The sequence below is a fragment of the Cryptomeria japonica genome, chromosome 11, assembly GCF_030272615.1.
Source record: "Cryptomeria japonica chromosome 11, Sugi_1.0, whole genome shotgun sequence".
Lineage (NCBI taxonomy): Eukaryota > Viridiplantae > Streptophyta > Pinopsida > Cupressales > Cupressaceae > Cryptomeria > Cryptomeria japonica.
The window spans coordinates 681,176,621-681,196,259 of record NC_081415.1 but is presented as its reverse complement, the minus strand read 5'-3'; the positions used below and the strand labels follow the sequence as shown (position 1 = coordinate 681,196,259).

The 19,639-nt window shown below is 38.2% G+C and overlaps 1 protein-coding gene across 4 annotated transcripts in view; it reads left to right on the top strand.

Annotated features, from left to right (window-relative positions):
- The window catches only part of LOC131038107 (GDP-mannose transporter GONST1), a 181,203-nt gene that overhangs the window by 93,404 nt on the left and 68,160 nt on the right, over positions 1 to 19,639 (top strand). For all 4 annotated transcript variants that reach the window (XM_057970416.2, XM_057970417.2, XM_057970418.2 and 1 more), the window contains one exon: positions 5,105 to 5,259. In XM_057970416.2, the coding sequence (XP_057826399.2) occupies positions 5,105 to 5,259 (155 nt within the window). The remainder of the gene's footprint in view (positions 1 to 5,104; positions 5,260 to 19,639) is intronic.

The following is a 19,639-nucleotide window of genomic DNA, read 5'->3' as shown; positions in this document are numbered from 1 at the left end:
TCACTCCTGACCCTTCCAAAGGGTCCAGAGCGAAAATCCCCATAGACCTCATTTTCTCCCTTGTTTTGGCCAAGTTCTTAGTTTCTAAGGTATGTTGGAAGGTGGATTGACATGTTTTTGCTTGAGGGAGTGATCACCAAATGTGAAGGATTTTAGCCTAAAATAGAAATTTCGCTCCTGACCCTTCCAAAGGGTCCAGAGCGAAATTTTTGAAAACTCCTATTTTCATCTTGGATGAGGTCAAGACATTGATTCTTATGGCATGGATCCAAGTGGAGTGGTGTATTTTTGCCTTGTAAGGAAGATTGGAGTTGAAAAGATGAAGAGTCAAGCCTAGAGTGTGGATTTCGCTCTTGACCCTTCCAAAGGGTCCAGAGCGAAATTCCACAAAACCACTCTTTTCTCCCAGTTTTGTGCCAAGTCAAGTGTGGGTCAGGGTGAGATAGGATTGGATATGTCCTTAGGAATGACTTTGAGTTGCTAGTGATCAACAAATTTGGAGGAAGTGAGCAAAAACTAGGATTTTGCTCCTGACCCGTCTAAAGGGTCGAGAGCAAAATTCCTAAGATCACCTATTTCTCTTGCAAATCAAGTCAAACTTTTGGTTTTTAGGGCCTAGGACGGAATGGAGTAGCGTTTCTTTGACCTTTGAGGTAAATTGAAGTGGTGGAATGAAGAAATGAGCCCAAGAACAAGGATTTCGATCCTAACCCTTCCAAAGGGTCTAGAGCGAAAATCCTAAAACCTATTCTATCTTCCAAAACTTGTGCCAAGCCAAGCCAAGCCTAGACCAAGGTGAGAGAAGTTGGGAGGTGCCCCTAGGATTGCCCTTGGATGGATTTTAGCCACCAGAAATGAAGATTTTAGGCTAAATCAAGAATTTCGCTCCTGACCTTTCCAAAGGGTACAAAGCGAAATGTCCCTGGCCATGTTTTTTAGCGAATTTCTCCTAGCAAGCGATTTTGAGGTCAAACAAAGTGTTGCAAGCATGAGAGAAGGATCCAAATGGAGAGTCAAGGTAGAACAAAGTGAGAAGAGTGGAGCCAAGTAAGAGAAATCAACCTAAAAGAAGAATTTCGCTCTTGACCCTTCCAAAGGGTCCAAAGCGAAATTCCTCAAAGCACCTATTTTCTCCTTGTGTGAAGCCAAAACGTTGATTCCTATGGCATGCTTGTAGGAGGGGTGAGGTATTCTTGTCTTTTGAAGTAAATTAGAATGAAGAAAATGAAGGATCAAGTCAAAATCAAGAATTTTGCTCGTGACCCTTCCAAAGCGTCTAGAGCTAAATTCTCAATTTCACCTAGTTTGCTCATGATGAAGGTCAAGTTGTGGATTCCTAGCCTTTGGTGAGGAGAAGGATAGTGTATGCTTGCCTTGGAAGGCATTTTGGAGTAGAGACATGATGGAATTTGTCCTAAAATGCAAATTTCGCTCCCAACCCTTCCAAAGGGTCCAGAGCGAAATCCTCAAAAACTCCATTTTGCTCCAATTTAACCTCAAACTTGGTATTGGTTGAGATTATAGGGATCCTTAGGCATGCATCTATAAGCAAGCGTGGTCACAAAGTGAGAAGAATTTAGGTCAGGAATGCAAATCTCGCTCCAAACCCTTCCAAAGGGTCCAGAGCGAAATTTTTATAGGGCCTGTCCCTGGGGAGAATCTTGAGCAAACTTCATTTTAATGTCTTCTTGTTGATGATTTAAAGTAGGAAATGCTATGTTAGAATGAATTCATTGTGTGTCCTTAATCACCTTTTGGTTGGTTTTACAGATGGAAGAAGACCAGGCCAGGGCAAGGACGACCTCTTTCAGTCCATCATCATCAAGGATGTTCCACATGCACAAAGGGAGGACTCAAGGTGCTTTGAAGCGTTGGAAGACTAGGGGTGTTCAAGGAGTTCAAGTTAGCCTCAAGACCTCATTCTACCACAAGATGACAAAGAAAGGCTTTGCCAACACTTCAGAGCGAGATATGCTACTGGAGAAGGAAGACTTGACAATAAGGAAGCCTGGTCAAGCAAAGGAAGTACATCATTCATCATATCAAAGACAAAGGAGGATCAACCAAGTCACAAGCATTAGGCAAGGTGGCATCCCAATCATCATTCCTCCGGTCGGATTGGTCCACCTCAGCGTGTCCAGATTCAAGGTACCCGACTCATCGGGGACGACACAAACTTCGAGGCACCTACCCCTGCTTCCTATTGGTCCTTACTCCTGGAATGTAATTTTCTAAATGGCTAAGGAAGTTTGTTGTAACAAACCCTAATTAGGGTTTCTATCTTGTAATCCTAGCCATTGGTGCCAAGTCAATCAGACCCGTCTATTTGTAAAGGGTTCTCTATATAAAGCCCTGGCTCCTCATTTGTAATAATTAATAGTTAATAGTTAATAGAAAATAGTGAATAGTCAGAGAGTAGGAAATAGTTAGAGTAGAGTAGAAAGAGAAGGCAAAGATTGTTGCCAAGATATTGTTGCAAAAGACTTGTAAACTTCATTGAAGAAATGGTGGATTCTATGGGTCGATTCAACAATTTGCGGTCTCTATACTTCTCAAATTTGATTTCATGTTATTAGGTGAATGGAAGAAATTTGTATGATCAACAGTGAAATTTGTATATCCATACTACTAGCGGTTTGTTGATTGCAAACTTGCCTTGTGTAATCAACTGGAATCATTCAACTTAAGCTTAACTTCAATTATCGCTTCTTCATTGATATGCATCAACCTGACGGTGTCTATGCTTGTAGCGGTGATCTGAATATCATAAAGCTTTCCTTAGAAGATCATACTAATCTTGTGGAGGTGATCCTAGGATGTCAAAGCAAGACTTAGTTAGAATTTCATCAAAGGTCATTCATTGCTCTTACGTTCTTAGTGTTAGAAATAGATCCCGTTCCAACCCTTATCTTTCTTTCTTTTTTCAAAATCAAGGGCCAGTGAAATTCCACGTTCCAGTAATATCCAAAGCAAATCAGACGTTCAGGTCGTCGAAAGTAAGTCCCCTTGTGATTCTAGCAAAATCACATCGTACCGCAAAGAGCTTATCCACACGTAAAGAACCTACATATCAGATTCTTGGAGTTACTCTGACTGATCCTTCGGCGAGATCTTCAGCAGTCGGGAAACTTTGTTCAAGAGAGGATAAGGTACCTTTAGGTATTTTATTCTATGTTTGGTTGTGTACAAAAGACACATCAACAATTACTAACATCATATAATGCTGCTAACATAATATGACACACTGCTAACACTGTTAATAGAATACAATATATTAATTTAGTCATATATTTACATACTAATATGGTTAGTGTAATATAATATAAAGATAACAAAATAATATAATGATGTTAATAAATTCTGAGACTTACATAGTTAACCAAATCTGATATAATATTGCTAATAGAGTAAGATATTATCAATGCAACGCAATACTGAAATGTAATATAATAAAATGTAAGTAACATAAAATAATGTGAATAATACAACACAAAATAATGTTATTAATGACACTGTTAATATCAATCTGATAAATGGGTTCAACAATAACCAATTATTGTCATAATACCTACATTGATTCTTTATTACTTATACTATATAATAAATATATAAGCAATGGTGAAGGAGGATGTGAGAGCATTGCTAGAGGGGTACAACGTATGAGCATTCTTCTAGATATGCCACCTCGAAGTGGGACAAGATGAGCCCATAGAGGGCAAAGGAGTAAAAAGGGTACAATCTTTGGGTCTAGGAAGAGATGGTTTCTAGGGCACTCTCCACAATCTTTCCCTCTTCTCCACCATGGCTCACAAATACAAGTAGTAAAATCGTTAAGGTATTATGATGACGACTAGATCAGGGTCAAAGGCACCTTATTGTAGCTTCCCTACTATCTCCACATGGATCAATTGTTGAAGTGAATCAATCATAAGAGGTGAGAGGTTGATATGATGGAGGGGAACAATGTAAAGTCCTCACTAGGTATGCAACCTCATGGTGATGGTTGAGGACCATCGGTTAAGAACCACATGAGGCCATAGAGGATAAGGTCTTGGTGTTGGGCCTAGGGTAGAGGATACTTGGGGCACCTCATCATGTCTTCCAACTCAACCCTCATTATGGTTGAGTGTCCATGTAATTGTCTATATTGGTTGTGTAGATCAATATATTCATATCGTAACCCTAGAATTGGATGTATTTCATGAGTTATATCTACATTGTTGTCTAATCTCATTGCGGGTTTCGAAAAATAGGCTTATCTCATCTCATTCTTAAATGAAGATTATATCCCTAACTATGTTTGCCCTTGTTTCATTTTGGATTTGTGATTTAGGGCAAAAACCAGGGCATTTACAAAAAGGGACATTACATCTTGGATTATCAAGAACAGCTGCAAGAGTCTACTGCGTACGATTCAGTTGGCAGTGATTAATTTTCCTTGATGAAGAAGATACAAAGCTACTTTTCAGCAAGAGTTCTACCTACTTTGTAATAGGAAGTTGCAAATTTTTAGATAAGATTTAGTTTTGATTGTGTAAATAAAGAGTGTTTCATTTTGGAAGGATACGAATTGGAAGTGTCAAAAAATGTTAATGATGGAATTAGAATTATATATTTGAGGAATTTTGTCAGATCTTTTTGGATGAAACACGTAAAAGAATTCTCCTTTATCAAGTCATCATTTTTTATTTATCTTAAATTTGTAAATTTGATGTGTTTGAATATCTAATTCCTTGTTGACATTAGACATACTCAAATTGCATTATTTGAGGTTGCCAAGTGAAAATCTTCTCACAAAATCTTTTTGTTGAATTATAATGAAATAGCTAGCTTGCCATCAAGGATTTTTAAAAATAATTTCTATTTATTGGCTGTCAGAATATGGATTGGTCATAGAGAAATACCGTAATATTGTACTTTTGGTCATATCTTCAACTCTTCTTAATTTGAGAAAAGAGCAGTATGCAATTTTTTTTCATTTTTTTGTCTGGAATTTTAACTATTTGTGATTTATGCCTGATATTTCTTATTCTTTCTTCTGTTCACAAAAACTAAGTTCAAATAATGCTAATGTTGAATCTATTTATGTTTCATTGCCATTCAGCTTACGTTACGGAGACTCATGGATGTAGCAAAACAAGTAACAAAATCTGGAAACTTGAATGAATTTTCCATGGTTCTTCTCAACAATTCCCTATCATTACCTTTGGGGCTTTTTCTTATACTTGTTTTCAATGAGTGGCAGTACCTTTATGAAGCGTGAGTCCTCAACTTGATTCTCTTTTTATGGAACTATTTAACAAAAGAGTTTTAAATTTTGTATTTGCAATTAGTCTTTTTATTTTATATCTTCTATTTAGTAGTTGAGTCTGTTATCTATCACCCATTTCCAGTTTTACATTAATTATTTGTTCTTTTTGTCTATATTTCTGATTCTGTATAATAATTAAACCGTTTATGCATCTAATACCACAGTTGTTTTAAAGTCTTTTCACTATTTATTGTGTTGCTCTTTATATTTTGGATTTGTTTGGCTCACTTAATTTGATTTTTTTATATATTAAGAGTTCACTTTATGCTATTAAACATTAAAAAGTATTGTTTACGCAGCTACATACCATGGGGAACAATTCTGCCATTTGGCTTCATATTTTCCCTTAATGTTGTACTTTTTTTCTGTGTCTTTCTCCATAAGTGCCATAATGCACCTTCAAATTTGGGTTATTTTTTGGTTAAGAGCAGCAGTCCAAATGGTATGTATTCTTTCAGAAGTTGTGAGACGTGCTTTCAACTTTGTCTTGGTGAAGCCCACATAATAAGTAGAGGAGCAAGGTAAATGGGATTTGGACCTAGGTCATTATCATGGCAATTGATCTTGCATTACCATCACCATGGCACACAAGACAAAAGAGTTTTTCATGTTCCACATAACCATCCCCTGTCCTCTCTCCACCAGATTAGGCATTACCTTAAATATTGGGAGACCTATTTTAAACATCCTTGACCTCTCCCCTGACGGGGACAATTCAGGGACACGAACTCTGCACTCCCTTTTCTCCACTGGGCCTTGTTCACTACTGTGTGCTACCTATATAATATTAAATATAAGGGATATTGATTGTACTTGATTACAAACTTGACAAGTGTTTACTTCCAATGACTATGAGTTATTCAGATATCTGATTTGCTTTTTTTATTTCTTACACAGCTGCTTAGTACAGTAATGCTGGACTTTGAAATGGAAAATGATGATACGTAATCAATTTTGCTCTACTAGAAGGATGAAATTCAGGGAATCAGTACAATCAACAGAAAATTTTGGTCTCTTGTCAATGATATTTTTTCTTCCAATTTTCTTGAAAATTAAACTGTCCCTCACATAATGCCTTAACTTCAGATTATAGGAATAGTACTTAACTCTTCTGTTATTTATGTTGGAGGAATGAATGCATGGATTTGAAGAGAAATGGATGGTGCACACTTCAATGAGAGGATGCTTGTATTTATTATTGTATGTACTTTTTAGACACAACTAATGTGGTTTGTTGTATCATTATATGTACCAAAACTTTAATGCACCCGTCTATTTTCTATACCCCAGATATCGCAACTTTTATGTGTTTTTGTACAAAAGCATTTCGTCAAACAAATTGTATTGGATTCATATGGAGGAATTTTACTGTAATCTGTTATAACAATTTATCGATCTGGTTTAGATAAGATAATTTAATTAATGTCCAACAAAAGACCACAAAGTAGGTCTATGGGACTGCCAAAAGCCAAAAAGGGGGGCCAGCCCAAAGCAGGGACACCAAATGGTGCCCGAAAAAATCGACAACGAAACAACAAGAACCAATGAAAAAAAGAGAAACAAGTGACAGTGGGGAAAGAGAGAGGAAAGAGGGGAGGGGAGTCCTGCACAGGACCCCCCAAGCCCTCTACCACTGCTACAAAGCCTGCACCGCAGAGAAGAAACTCAAAATAGAAGGGTAACCCGTAGAGCCTGTGAGAGGCCCAGAATGCTTCTGGCGCTTCCTGGAAGGGGAGGTGGAACACCTTTGCTGAAAGGAACATCGCTGCTGAAGGGAACACCTCTGGGAGATCACCGGCCGAATATGAGTGGAATTTCAACAAACATTTGGCGTACATTCAAGGTGTTTGCAATAATTAAATGGAGGAGTTAACAGCTTGCTGGTCAGACACGGAAATACAAAGATATATTATTTTCTGACCTCTTAGCAGATTCGTACATCAAACAGCATGTTATTTATGAGTCCACCAAACTCAAGAATTTAGAAAGTCCCTCCAAAGTCCATGCCACTACCTCCAATCTGCCAGTGACCTTCCAATAAGGCTGTGCAACCTGCTCACAAGGATCCCACGACCAACCCAAAGGTTGCAGCAGCTCGGAAAATCCTTATGCCACTCTTGAAGAAGGTTTGTGGCCAGCAAAAGGGCTCTTACATGTAGCAACTCTATGCCTTAGTGCTGATGTGTCAAATGGCCAGCTAATAAACTCATTCAATCACCAAACATCCTGTTCCGATCCTCACATCAATGGGGAATAATGGTTGACCAGCAAAATGAATGAAAAATCACCCCAAATACTGCTACAATCACCCTTAATATGTCTTAGTGTTCCACATGATGGCAACTCACATTTAGATGCCCAACAATGTCAATACTTTCACCCAGCAATACATCTTCATTCCATGACATTCCAAATGCTTCTCCTGGCACTCATCATGATTGACTTCTGAGTTGCAAACAAAAAAAATAAATCTTTATCCAAATTAGAGAGAACAATAATTTTCCATATGCCTGCAAATCTCTGGAAATTATCAAAACTTCAACTTTCAGAGAAGATATATCTTTTTCACACCCAAGACATAGAAATCCAATCAAATAGATGCATGTGTGAATCTTGTGCGAAGCCACCAAGGTTGGTTGAAATGGGTTTTCATCGAATCAACCAAGAACCCAAGGGTTTTTGTCATAGGGTTTTCTGAACCAAAAGCACAATCTCTCAAAGAAACTCTCCAAAAAATAACAAGTCGAGAATGAATTGCTTTTTGGCTCTCAACTCTTTTATATCTCATCTTTGAGAGAATTACTTAATTTTCTTTTCTTTTATTTTATATTCCCGTTCATGATCTACTTTATTAATTTTCCATTGACATAAAATAAAGTCACTCTATTAAAAAAGTCAAGGTTCAGCTTTTCATTAATCAAATATAGATAGTTCTGAGAAGGTTAGGACCAGTGATGAAAAAATCGCGATAAAATCGTTTAAATTGTGATTTTTGGCGATTCATAAGGGTAAACGATTTAATCGCTTAAAAAGGTTGTGATTCCTTTAAAAAATCGCAACCTTTTTAAGCATTTAAATCGCGTGAGAATCGCGAACCATGCAAAAAAAATCGCGTTTTTAAAAGAGATTTGGTTTTAAGTTACATAAAACCTAAAAAAGCAACTTTAGTTTTTTACGTCTGATAATATTTGCGATTTTTTTAAAACTGCGTGTGACTCTTCACGCGACGGCAGAAGGAAACAAGGAATTTGTGGGCTGAATCAGGAGTCGACAGGATAGGTAAGAGTAGAATTTGTCTATCATATTTATTACTCACAAAGCATGGAGGTCGTAAGACCCAGACCTGATAGTCAATAGTGACAAATGAATTAAAAAAAATTATAAGTCGTAAGTTCCAGACTTGGAAATGAATTAAAAAAAATTCTAAGTCGTAAGGTCTCAATTTTTAAATTATACATTATAAGTTGTTGATTATGGTAATTGTTCTATAAATTTAATGTATATGAGTGTGTTTTAAAGAATATTTTAATAAATTATATATTTTCAAATGTTCGATAATTTTGCCGATTTATTGCCGATTTTTTCCCGATTTTTTGCTGATTCCTGATTTTAAAAAAAATTTCGGCCAAAAGATTTATTTAAGATATTTACATCTTTGGTTAGGACTATTTAAAATTTAATTCATTATTCCCTAATAAAGTCCAAAATTAGCCTACAAGAATTAAATAGGCGAAAAGGTACACTTTTGGATACTTAGCGGAAGGGACATTATTGTTGAACAGAAGTTGTCATTGATGTCTAAGTGTGAGGCAGAAGTTGTCATTGAGGAGGATGTTGCAGCCTTGTTGTCTACTTCTGATAGTTAATTGCGTTACTGTCATTGTCATGTCAATGCATTTTGAGTTGTGATAGTCTTATGCAGTCCCATTGATTGATATGACTATAGAATTGGCTGAAACATGTGTGTTATCATGGTGCATCTCCTCAAATTGATGGAAGTGGTCTAGAAGTTTGTTCTAGATTATTTGATATTGTTTCCCAGCTAGTGAGCTTGTTCTGACAACTTGTAGAGGTTTGTATCCCCTAATGCTTATGTGTAATGACCTGTAGTTTGAATGGTGAGTATGCCTACATAAGCATTATCGTATCCCGTGTTTCCGGATTCCTGGTATGGCGAAAGACAATGTTTGCTCACTAGTTTGTTACTACAACAAACCTGGTTTGTGTTCCAGAATGATGTGATAGTTGATTTGAGTGTGGGATGGTGAAAATAAAGGATGGATGCTCCCTATGATCAGTTTGATCCTCGGCTTGATCCACATGAGAAGTTTCTTTATGAGGAGCCGCGTGTAAGTTTTTGGGTCAAACCTATTGCATGTTTGATGTGGCCAACCTGTGGAAAGAATGTAGTGTGTGCGTCTGCCGATGATTATGCAAGGATAACATTTTGGACCTTATTAAGCTACTTCGTGATGTGTGTGATGAGATTTTCTACATTAGTTTGTGCATTGGCTAATTAGGACCTAGCCTACTACACGTTTGATGAAGTAAACTATATGTTTGACTTGTAAATTGCTTAACTTTGTATGTGGCCAACTTGTGTTTGTAATTGTAATTGGAACTCATATATATGAGTGTCCTAGAGTCATTAATTCGTGTGTTGAAACGTGGTAATGTACTTTTGAGGTACAAGTACATAATAGGTGAGTTGAAGAATGAATCAGAGGGAGAGTTCTTATTTCAAGTGCGCCATTATCAGAACATCATAAGATCATGAAGAGTGAATGTTGAAGCTGATTGGATCAGAGGCAAGTTGTACTTTGAAGGTCCTAACTGTATATCTTTCATATTATTGAGATTGAGGTCCTAGCTCCTGAGTTGCTACTCAGACCTAGGCATTTGAGATTTGTGTCTCTAAGTGGGTTGGTGCTCACTGTTCTTCAAGGGGATTGGTGTCTCTACTAGGTTGTGTTGTGCTCACACACACACCCCTGCTTCGGGGAGCCCCATTGCCTTGGTGAAATAGAGAGAAAAGTCATAATGGTTGGGCTTGTCAAAGCCTTCCATGGCCAGTAATGCGTCGAGTGTGGGTTATGTACACCTTGAAGTTTGAACGTTTTCTTTTAGAACACTTGTAAGTGCCAAGATTCTCATTTTGAAGGGAGTAAATCCAAAATTGGAGAAACTCGGCATTTTTGTGAGTTTTGTGAGGTGCCGATGTAATGGAGAGAGACATTTTGAGTCAGATAGCTCGAAGTCATAGGCCGAATTCATTTTAATCATCAAGCCTTCAAAGGCCACAAGAGTCTGAGTTCGCAATTTTGCTTCAGAGGCCAAAGTCTTCATTTAGGCCGAAATTCACAAAATGGCCTCTAAGGCCGAAAACCACAAGCAAGCTTATGGGCCGAGAAGTAAGAGAGTGTTTATAAAATCGCGAAAGAGGTCTTTTGGCCGAAAATGGATCAAATATAAAATCGCATTACTTCGCCAGGTAAGCCAAAATTCATAAAGAGGGGAAGATCATGTGCTGGTAATGGAAAAGCTTCAAAGAGTTCAAAGGCTCACAAATTCACCTAAAAGGCCGAAAATGAAATAGAAGGTGAAAATCGCGTGATTTCCCCTCATTAGCCGAAAACTCCAAACCTCAAGAAATCGTCCAAAACACTCTATTTGCCCGAAAATCTTCATTTCATCCCAAAATCACACATTGAAGCTCATCTAGCCGAAAATAACAGAGGGAAACTCACGAAAAATGGCTTTATGAGCCGAAAATCATAACAATCTCTAGTTCGCACAAAATAAATCCATAAGGCGAAAAAGGAAAAGGAGCAAGTTTCAAGTTCGCAAAGTAATCCATTTGGCCGAAGTTCACAAAATTGCTAAACAAGCCGAAAATCTGTGAAAATCGCAAGTCAAAAACTCAAACTGAAATCGCACATCCCCTTCTAGATGCCTGAAGTTTGGCATTTTCTCCCTCAAATTTCGACCTTTTGTTAGCAAGAAATAAAATCGTGAAGGGATTTGAAATCACGAGTTTGGGAATGAGAAAACCTAAATCGCGAATTTCATCCCTAAAACCCGAGTTTGGTTTGCGAAATAACACAAAATTCGTGCATTTTCTATCGAAGGCACGAAATTTATTCAATAATATCGGGCATTAAAATTGGTAAAGTGAAATCGCATATTGGTAGCCCGAAATTTCAAACAAATCCCCAAAACTGGCCTTTTCTCAAGGTTTGCACAGAGCACAAAATTGCATTTTAATGAAAATAGCCGATTTTTAACAAATGCTTGGGCGTTTGGAAATTTGAAAAACTTTCAAATTCGCCCATTTTTCATAAAATGCTCAAATTTTATTATTAGACAAAAGGCGAACTTTGTAATTAAGTGAAGAGGCTAAACCAAAATCGCATATATGACCTTAAAGGATGAAAACACTAAAAAATTAAATTCGTGCAGAGGAGTGTTTTATGCCGAAAAACTCTCTTAGTGCGAATTCGCACAAAGAAGGCCGAAAACTTTCAAATTCGCGCATTTTCACTAATGAAAGCCGAAATCACTAGCAATTAGGCAAAAATATTCGAATTTTTAAAAAGCTAGGTGAATTGGCCAAAGTTTCCAAATGCGTGACAAAGGAGAGACATTTAAAAGATACATCTCACAAAGAGCTTCTCAAGCCTGAACTCCATTGAGACAAACCCAGACGTTAAATGAAATTTAATATTTGTCAAATTAATTTAATTAATTTTTCAAATTGATTGATTAAAGGTGAAATTGATTGTTCACAAGAAAACGACATCAGGAGGAGCTAAAGTGACGACTTAACACAAGACAAAGCCAGGCATGAAAGATCCCTGATGGATCTCTTTTACCAATCTGCTGTAATTTTTATTTATTTAAATTGATTTTTCCTGCTTATTAATATTTTCTTTCAGAAATAGACAGAAGTTGCAGAAGGGTTGAATTCTTTTTGTATTTTGATGATTTTTCAACAAGTAAATAATGAAGTACAAGTACGTGAACAAAGTACTGAAAATGAAGTTCATATACAGCCAAAACAAATTCGATTCAAGGCAGATTTCTGAATATAAATCAAATATTTGACCAGATGAAGATTTCCAATAATTTCAGGAAGATTACAATCAGGAATTATTCCAACCTGGATGCTGAAAGAGTAACATAACTAGGAATGAAGTTGTGGCAAGATTCCAGCCCTCCAAGTGCTGCACGTGGGAAGGAAAGTGGCTGCCAGGTACAGCCGTACGGCTGCCAAGTACACCCAACTGGTTAGAAACCCCAAAGCTCACGCTGAACTCTATCAGAATTGTTGAACCTCCAGAAAGAATGCCGTACAATCTCCAAGATGCTAATAGCTGCAAACAAATCCAAACCACTGTATTGGGGGCTACGTCCCAAACAGGCAAGGCATTGGGGTTGGCGTCCCAGATGCTGAAAAGCTCTTCCAGAGCCAAATCTCAAATCCAAGATGTAAAATGTGTAAAAGATAATCATAGAATGAAGCTCCTATCCCCTTATAACCCCTCTCAATTGCAAATCGAACCCTAATTGTCTCCAAGTGGCGTGGTCTAGTGGAAATGTTATAATTTCTTATTTTAAAGTGGTCATGTTACTAGAAAATGACCTTTTTCCCCATAGACAGAAATCCGCTCACTGAATTGCCCTGAAACCAAAGAGAAAGATTTAAAGAATTTCAAGATCTTTCCAACGAGCTATCACACAATAGGATGCGCATCCAGATGAGACCAAAAATCCCCTTATTACTCCAAAATGGCTAACAACTTAGCCTTATTTAATTATTAAATGCTAACTTAGGAAATATTAAAAATATAACCCAAATAGCCACAAAATGCCCAACTGACATTACAAACCCTAAAATCATCCTGTCACCTGTCTGTGACTGAAGTCGGAAATCAAGGATTCACTGGTAGTCTCATCCCTAAAATCTAGGGATGTTCCTAAAATTTAGGAAACAAGCCCAATCTCTTTGAAACTGAAACCATCTAAAAGGTCATGAATAACCTCACGACTGGCAACTGTCACGACCTCCTAAAATTTAGGGATACCCCCTAAAATCTAGGAACTGCTCCAAACTGGCTCCAAACTGCCTGTAAAGCCAAAATCCAATCACTATATGCACTGAATGAGTCCCAATCAACCTCTGCTAGCCTACGAGACTCCAATGATAGGCCAACTCCTCCGTCTCCGATGTCCACTCTAGAAAGGGGACATGACAAGCCTCCCCTCTCGGAGTTGCTTGCCCACAAGCAACTGAAACACCAATCCTCCACCATCCCAAATAAGATGTAAACAAATCATTGCATGTAACTGCTGCTCATCTCTGATATAAACAACATGCAATGCCCCGGTTTGGAATGGCTCCTCAAAATGCTGAAGCACCTGTGCTGTCAAATCAACACTGTCTGGGTCCCAGAGCGAAGCATAGCTCCCGCTGAATACCTCAAGTGAGCAATGGAAAACTATATCATCTCCATAGATCAAATATCCATAAATGCCAAGACCACTAGTGTGTCTGTGATCACCAACATGCATAACATCCGTCATAATATCCAATGAATGCCAATCCATGGAAGACCCTCTGTGATCTGACCCCATCTGACACAAGTGACACACAACTGCCACACACTGCTGCTGATGTGCCGGAAGATCTAATGCCAACTCACTAGACAATATATAATACTGACTAAAATCATCACTGTCCAAGCTGGCATCTAAAAATATGTAATCACCAACTAGCAATGAAACAATCACCCTGTCTAGAGAATCAGGTGAAATTGCCACATCAACTGGCTCAAAGTACTCACTAGGAGTAACATCACATAACTCATCCACGCCAGCTAGCTGATGACAATCAACCTGTGGATCAACTGTCGTCCCACTCTGCTCGATAAACTGAGATGGATAGTGGGTAAACTCCAGCTCCATCCTCGTGATATTCCGAACATACCGTCCAAGTGTCAACAACCATTGTACACCCACGACTACATCTATACATCTGAAGTGAAGCAACCCATGTAGGATCCACGAAAGGAAGGTACTACACATGTCTATACCATGATCCCACACAAACCACCTGTAGGACATAAACTGCTCCTGCTGCTCTCCTCTGATATAAGTGCCATATAATCTTAATATCTGGAGCAACATACTATAATCCCTATAAGACGCTGTATCAAATGAATCAACACCTGGATCCCAAATAAAACTAAATCCACATCCATCTGTCATGAAGAGACAATGATAGTAAGAGGCATCGTCGATACCGTGTCTCTCTATAGCCACTGTGAAACCATAAATACCACCAATCTTCAATGTTGAAATGGACCCATCAATAAGACAATTTCCAACAAGCAAAGTGTGATGGAAACCTCTCCAAAACCTTTGATCAGTGGCTGCAACTTGCCCAATTTCTCCACAAGTTAGTATGTCTTCATTGGAGGATGCCAAATAAATATATTGTTTAGCCATGCACCAAATATAGTCTCTTACACGCTGATCTTCATAGGCCACTATCACATCTAAGAAAACTGAGTCACCAATTAATAAGTACATCGCTGCCCTATCATATGAAAGAGGTGACAAGTCCACAAATGAATAGTAGATGTTTTTGTTCTGCAACATGGATAAACCTTCAGTGGCTGGTCCACTATGAATGCCACCTAACAACTCATAAACTCCACACCTAGTCTTCCCAACTTGAATGTTCTCAATGCAAGGTTTCAAATTTGACTCATTAGATGAAGGAAAATTGCTGATCAAACTCAGAAAATCAAACTGATTTCTATTTCCATTCAATATATCTTCGCTGTCCTTTTCTTCCCTTGGAAGAAATAAAGATCTAATGGATGATTCTCTTTGTATCCTTGCATCATCTAACCGATTGTGACGCTCTTTGACTCTTTGGAGGTGGTGTCTTGCTTGGGCAGCAAGCGTTTTTGCTTGGGCAGCTCTATGTAACCAATCTTCGTTCAACTTTTGGCAATGTTTTATATCAGCTGCCCCAAAGTACACAAAATCAGACTTATGGTGAGTTGTATTATTTGCATCAGCATAACCCATGCTTGTACCATAAGCACCCGCAAATGTAGAATGCAAATCTCTATTCTCTTCATGACCAAAGGCTGTCATATCTTGAGGGAGATAAGTTATGTCACTGCTGTTATGGACTTCAGAATTATGATCATACTGTGGTGACAAATCTTTGGATTCACTACACACCATTAAATTTCGACTTTCCTCATGGTCTTCCCAATTGAGAAGAGGAAGTAGTGTGACAAATGAATCCAAACTTACGCTGTCCATTTCAACCTCATGTTCTTCATCAATTGCTGATTCAAAATCAGTCTTTGGGCAATCTGAAAACTCATCAAACCTCTCATGAATGTCTTGTGTATTGCTTGAAGTTACAAACTCTTCCTTCACATCTTCCACCAAAAATGATGGGACAGCGTTGTAACCAACCAAAGAGGCACCAATTGGATCTACATGTCTCTCAAAATCTTCAAATAGTTTCCTACCAATCTCACTGGTAAACATCATATCTGCTCCTCTTCCTTTGCTTCCCTTGCTCTCAATTGACTCTTGTTTTGTTCTTGGTTGATGACGTGGACTTGAAAACATCAAGTCATCTTCAACTGGTACACCTATGAATTGTGTGAAGGAAAGGTGGTCACGTATCTTTTTAGGAAGAGAGCAATACTTATCATAGTTGTTCATAACTATATCATTGAATGTCTTGGCAGGAGACCTTCTCCTTGTACTTGTTGAAGGAGTTGTACCCTTAGACTGTCTGGAACTCCTTGAAGGTGTTTGTTCAAATTCTTTTCCTGCTTGTTTATTTCTAAACAACCCTGTCATGATGTCCAATTTGATTTTCAACCAAACTAAACTCAAATCTGAATTAGAACTCTTGATCTTCACCCAACAGGCTGGCAAGATCAAAGCTCTGATACCACTGAAAGATCCCTGATGGATCTCTTTTACCAATCTGCTGTAATTTTTATTTATTTAAATTGATTTTTCCTGCTTATTAATATTTTCTTTCAGAAATAGACAGAAGTTGCAGAAGGGTTGAATTCTTTTTGTATTTTGATGATTTTTCAACAAGTAAATAATGAAGTACAAGTACGTGAACAAAGTACTGAAAATGAAGTTCATATACAGCCAAAACAAATTCGATTCAAGGCAGATTTCTGAATATAAATCAAATATTTGACCAGATGAAGATTTCCAATAATTTCAGGAAGATTACAATCAGGAATTATTCCAACCTGGATGCTGAAAGAGTAACATAACTAGGAATGAAGTTGTGGCAAGATTCCAGCCCTCCAAGTGCTGCACGTGGGAAGGAAAGTGGCTGCCAGGTACAGCCGTACGGCTGCCAAGTACACCCAACTGGTTAGAAACCCCAAAGCTCACGCTGAACTCTATCAGAATTGCTGAACCTCCAGAAAGAATGCCGTACAATCTCCAAGATGCTAATAGCTGCAAACAAATCCAAACCATTGTATTGGGGGCTACGTCCCAAACAGGCAAGGCATTGGGGTTGGCGTCCCAGATGCTGAAAAGCTCTTCCAGAGCCAAATCTCAAATCTAAGATGTAAAATGTGTAAAAGATAATCATAGAATGAAGCTCCTATCCCCTTATAACCCCTCTCAATTGCAAATCGAACCCTAATTGTCTCCAAGTGGCGTGGTCTAGTGGAAATGTTATAATTTCTTATTTTAAAGTGGTCATGTTACTAGAAAATGACCTTTTTCCCCATAGACAGAAATCCGCTCACTGAATTGCCCTGAAACCAAAGAGAAAGATTTAAAGAATTTCAAGATCTTTCCAACGAGCTATCACACAATAGGATGCGCATCCAAATGAGACCAAAAATCCCCTTATTACTCCAAAATGGCTAACAACTTAGCCTTATTTAATTATTAAACGCTAACTTAGGAAATATTAAAAATATAACCCAAATAGCCACAAAATGCCCAACTGACATTACAAACCCTAAAATCATCCTGTCACCTGTCTGTGACTGAAGTCGGAAATCAAGGATTCACTGGTAGTCTCATCCCTAAAATCTAGGGATGTTCCTAAAATTTAGGAAACAAGCCCAATCTCTTTGAAACTGAAACCATCTAAAAGGTCATGAATAACCTCACGACTGGCAACTGTCACGACCTCCTAAAATTTAGGGATACCCCCTAAAATCTAGGAACTGCTCCAAACTGGCTCCAAACTGCCTGTAAAGCCAAAATCCAATCACTATATGCACTGAATGAGTCCCAATCAACCTCTGCTAGCCTACGAGACTCCAATGATAGGCCAACTCCTCCGTCTCCGATGTCCACTCTAGAAAGGGGACATGACAAGGCACTGGAAGCTGGAGAAGAAGATGGAAGAGTGCGAGATCGGAACCAAGCATAGGGAAGCGTGCAGCTGGACCCCAAATTGAAGTCCACCACTGAGACCAAAGACTGAAGAACATTCAGAATGCAACAAGTATGCGCATTCCTAGAAGGATACACTGCTGGAAGAAATTCCAGAAATTTGGTTTAAGAGATTGAAACTGTTTTATTGTAAAGAGTTGCCTGTGGATCCCACTTAAGATATTTTAAAATAGTGGGACACAGGTCAGTTATGTTCAACTACCAGATAGACCTAAATTAAAGCCAAATAGTGATAGGCAGTTGAGATAGTGGTTGGGTAGATAACTGAAAATTGAGCGGGCATGGGTTAAAGCTGTCAGCTTCTAGAGGGCAGACCAAGGCCCTTGGATGTAGTCCATCCTGGCCACCGGTTCGAATTGTAAAATCTATAAAAGGCAGAGGCCTTTCTTTTGTAAAGGGTTAGACTCTAATTAGACTGTTAGATGGTTAGATTTTTAGATAGTTAAATAGGTTAGAGTTTTGTAGAAAGTTAGATTTTAGGAATAGCATAGAAATACTACAAAAGATTGTTGTAATGGCAGTCAAAATCAATATATGAACATTGATTTGGTGTTTGTTATCTTGGTTTTCTTCTGTTTGCATGGTTTTTTTTCAGCAGTTTAGATAGATCTTTCTTTTTTGGTGTGCAGGTATTTGATGGATTCGGGCTCATACCATTGAGGTTATACTGATTGTGTGTCCTTGTGTATGGTTAGCCCAAGCCTTTAAATCGTGCTTAGTTCAATTGTAGGTGTCCGTCTGAGCTGCACTAGAATTGGGTGCTTAGCCATTCTCCTACAGTCTGAAAATCTTCCAAGTCCCCTTGAAGATTGCATCGTTCCTGCGAGGTTGTGAGCCATTCTGGCCAAACAAGGATTGGTTATGTTGAATCCGTCTACCTGCACACTAACCTTGTTAATTTTAGGTCTCCTATCCCTTCTCTTTTGCTTTTATTTCACAGTTCGAGAATCAGATTTTGACTAGCTTGTTGTAAAACGTAAAACCCCTTGTGCTCATAGCAAAACACATCGACCGTTGAGTTATCCCGCAGTCAAGAATTGACTTTTAGAACCTTGAGGTTGTCCCCACATGATCAAACCAAACAACATTAGGGCTTCCTTATACAAGAGAGGATAGGATACTCGGCAAGAACATTCTATTCTGCGTTGGCCGGATAGAGTTGCAACGATGGGACTTTAGACACGTCAACAGGTTGGTGCCTACAAATTTACATAAATGACTTTTTATTTGTGAGGTTGGATTTGGGTAGTAGATCCAAGTAGCTTTTCTCACCGTGCTTTGTCTCATCCTGGGTTTTCCATGTATATCTAGTGTTCTTTGTGTGGATGTGTGTTGATTTACATGTTCTAAGTGTTGCATCATTGATAGATAGATTTGGTATTTACATGAATTTATTTATGGAAAAAATGAGTAAAAATTGCACATTTTGATTCGCCCCCCCCAAGTATATTGTGTACCCTTCAATTACAATCTTCCCAAATATTGCTTGTCCCCAAGCAATTTGAACCTATATTCCAATACCAGGATTCCAAATGAAGCTGTAGAATGCTCCACCAAATCTTTGCTGCACTAATGTAATACAACGAAGCCTCGTGATTATTTCAATCTCTGTTGCATTGTGAAGCAATCCACCAATCATATAAATCCATGGATCCGAAAGCCAAATTGAGAGTTTGCCATTTTCAATACCTGATGGCTTTTGTTGCACCACTCTGATTATAGCTAGAGAACCAATATGCCAAGTCTCTCTCTATTCCCTTTTCCATTTACCCAACATAATATCTAACTTGTAGAAACAAACTAAGAGACATGCAAGATTTGGATTCTTCTTCTATAGAAGGGAGC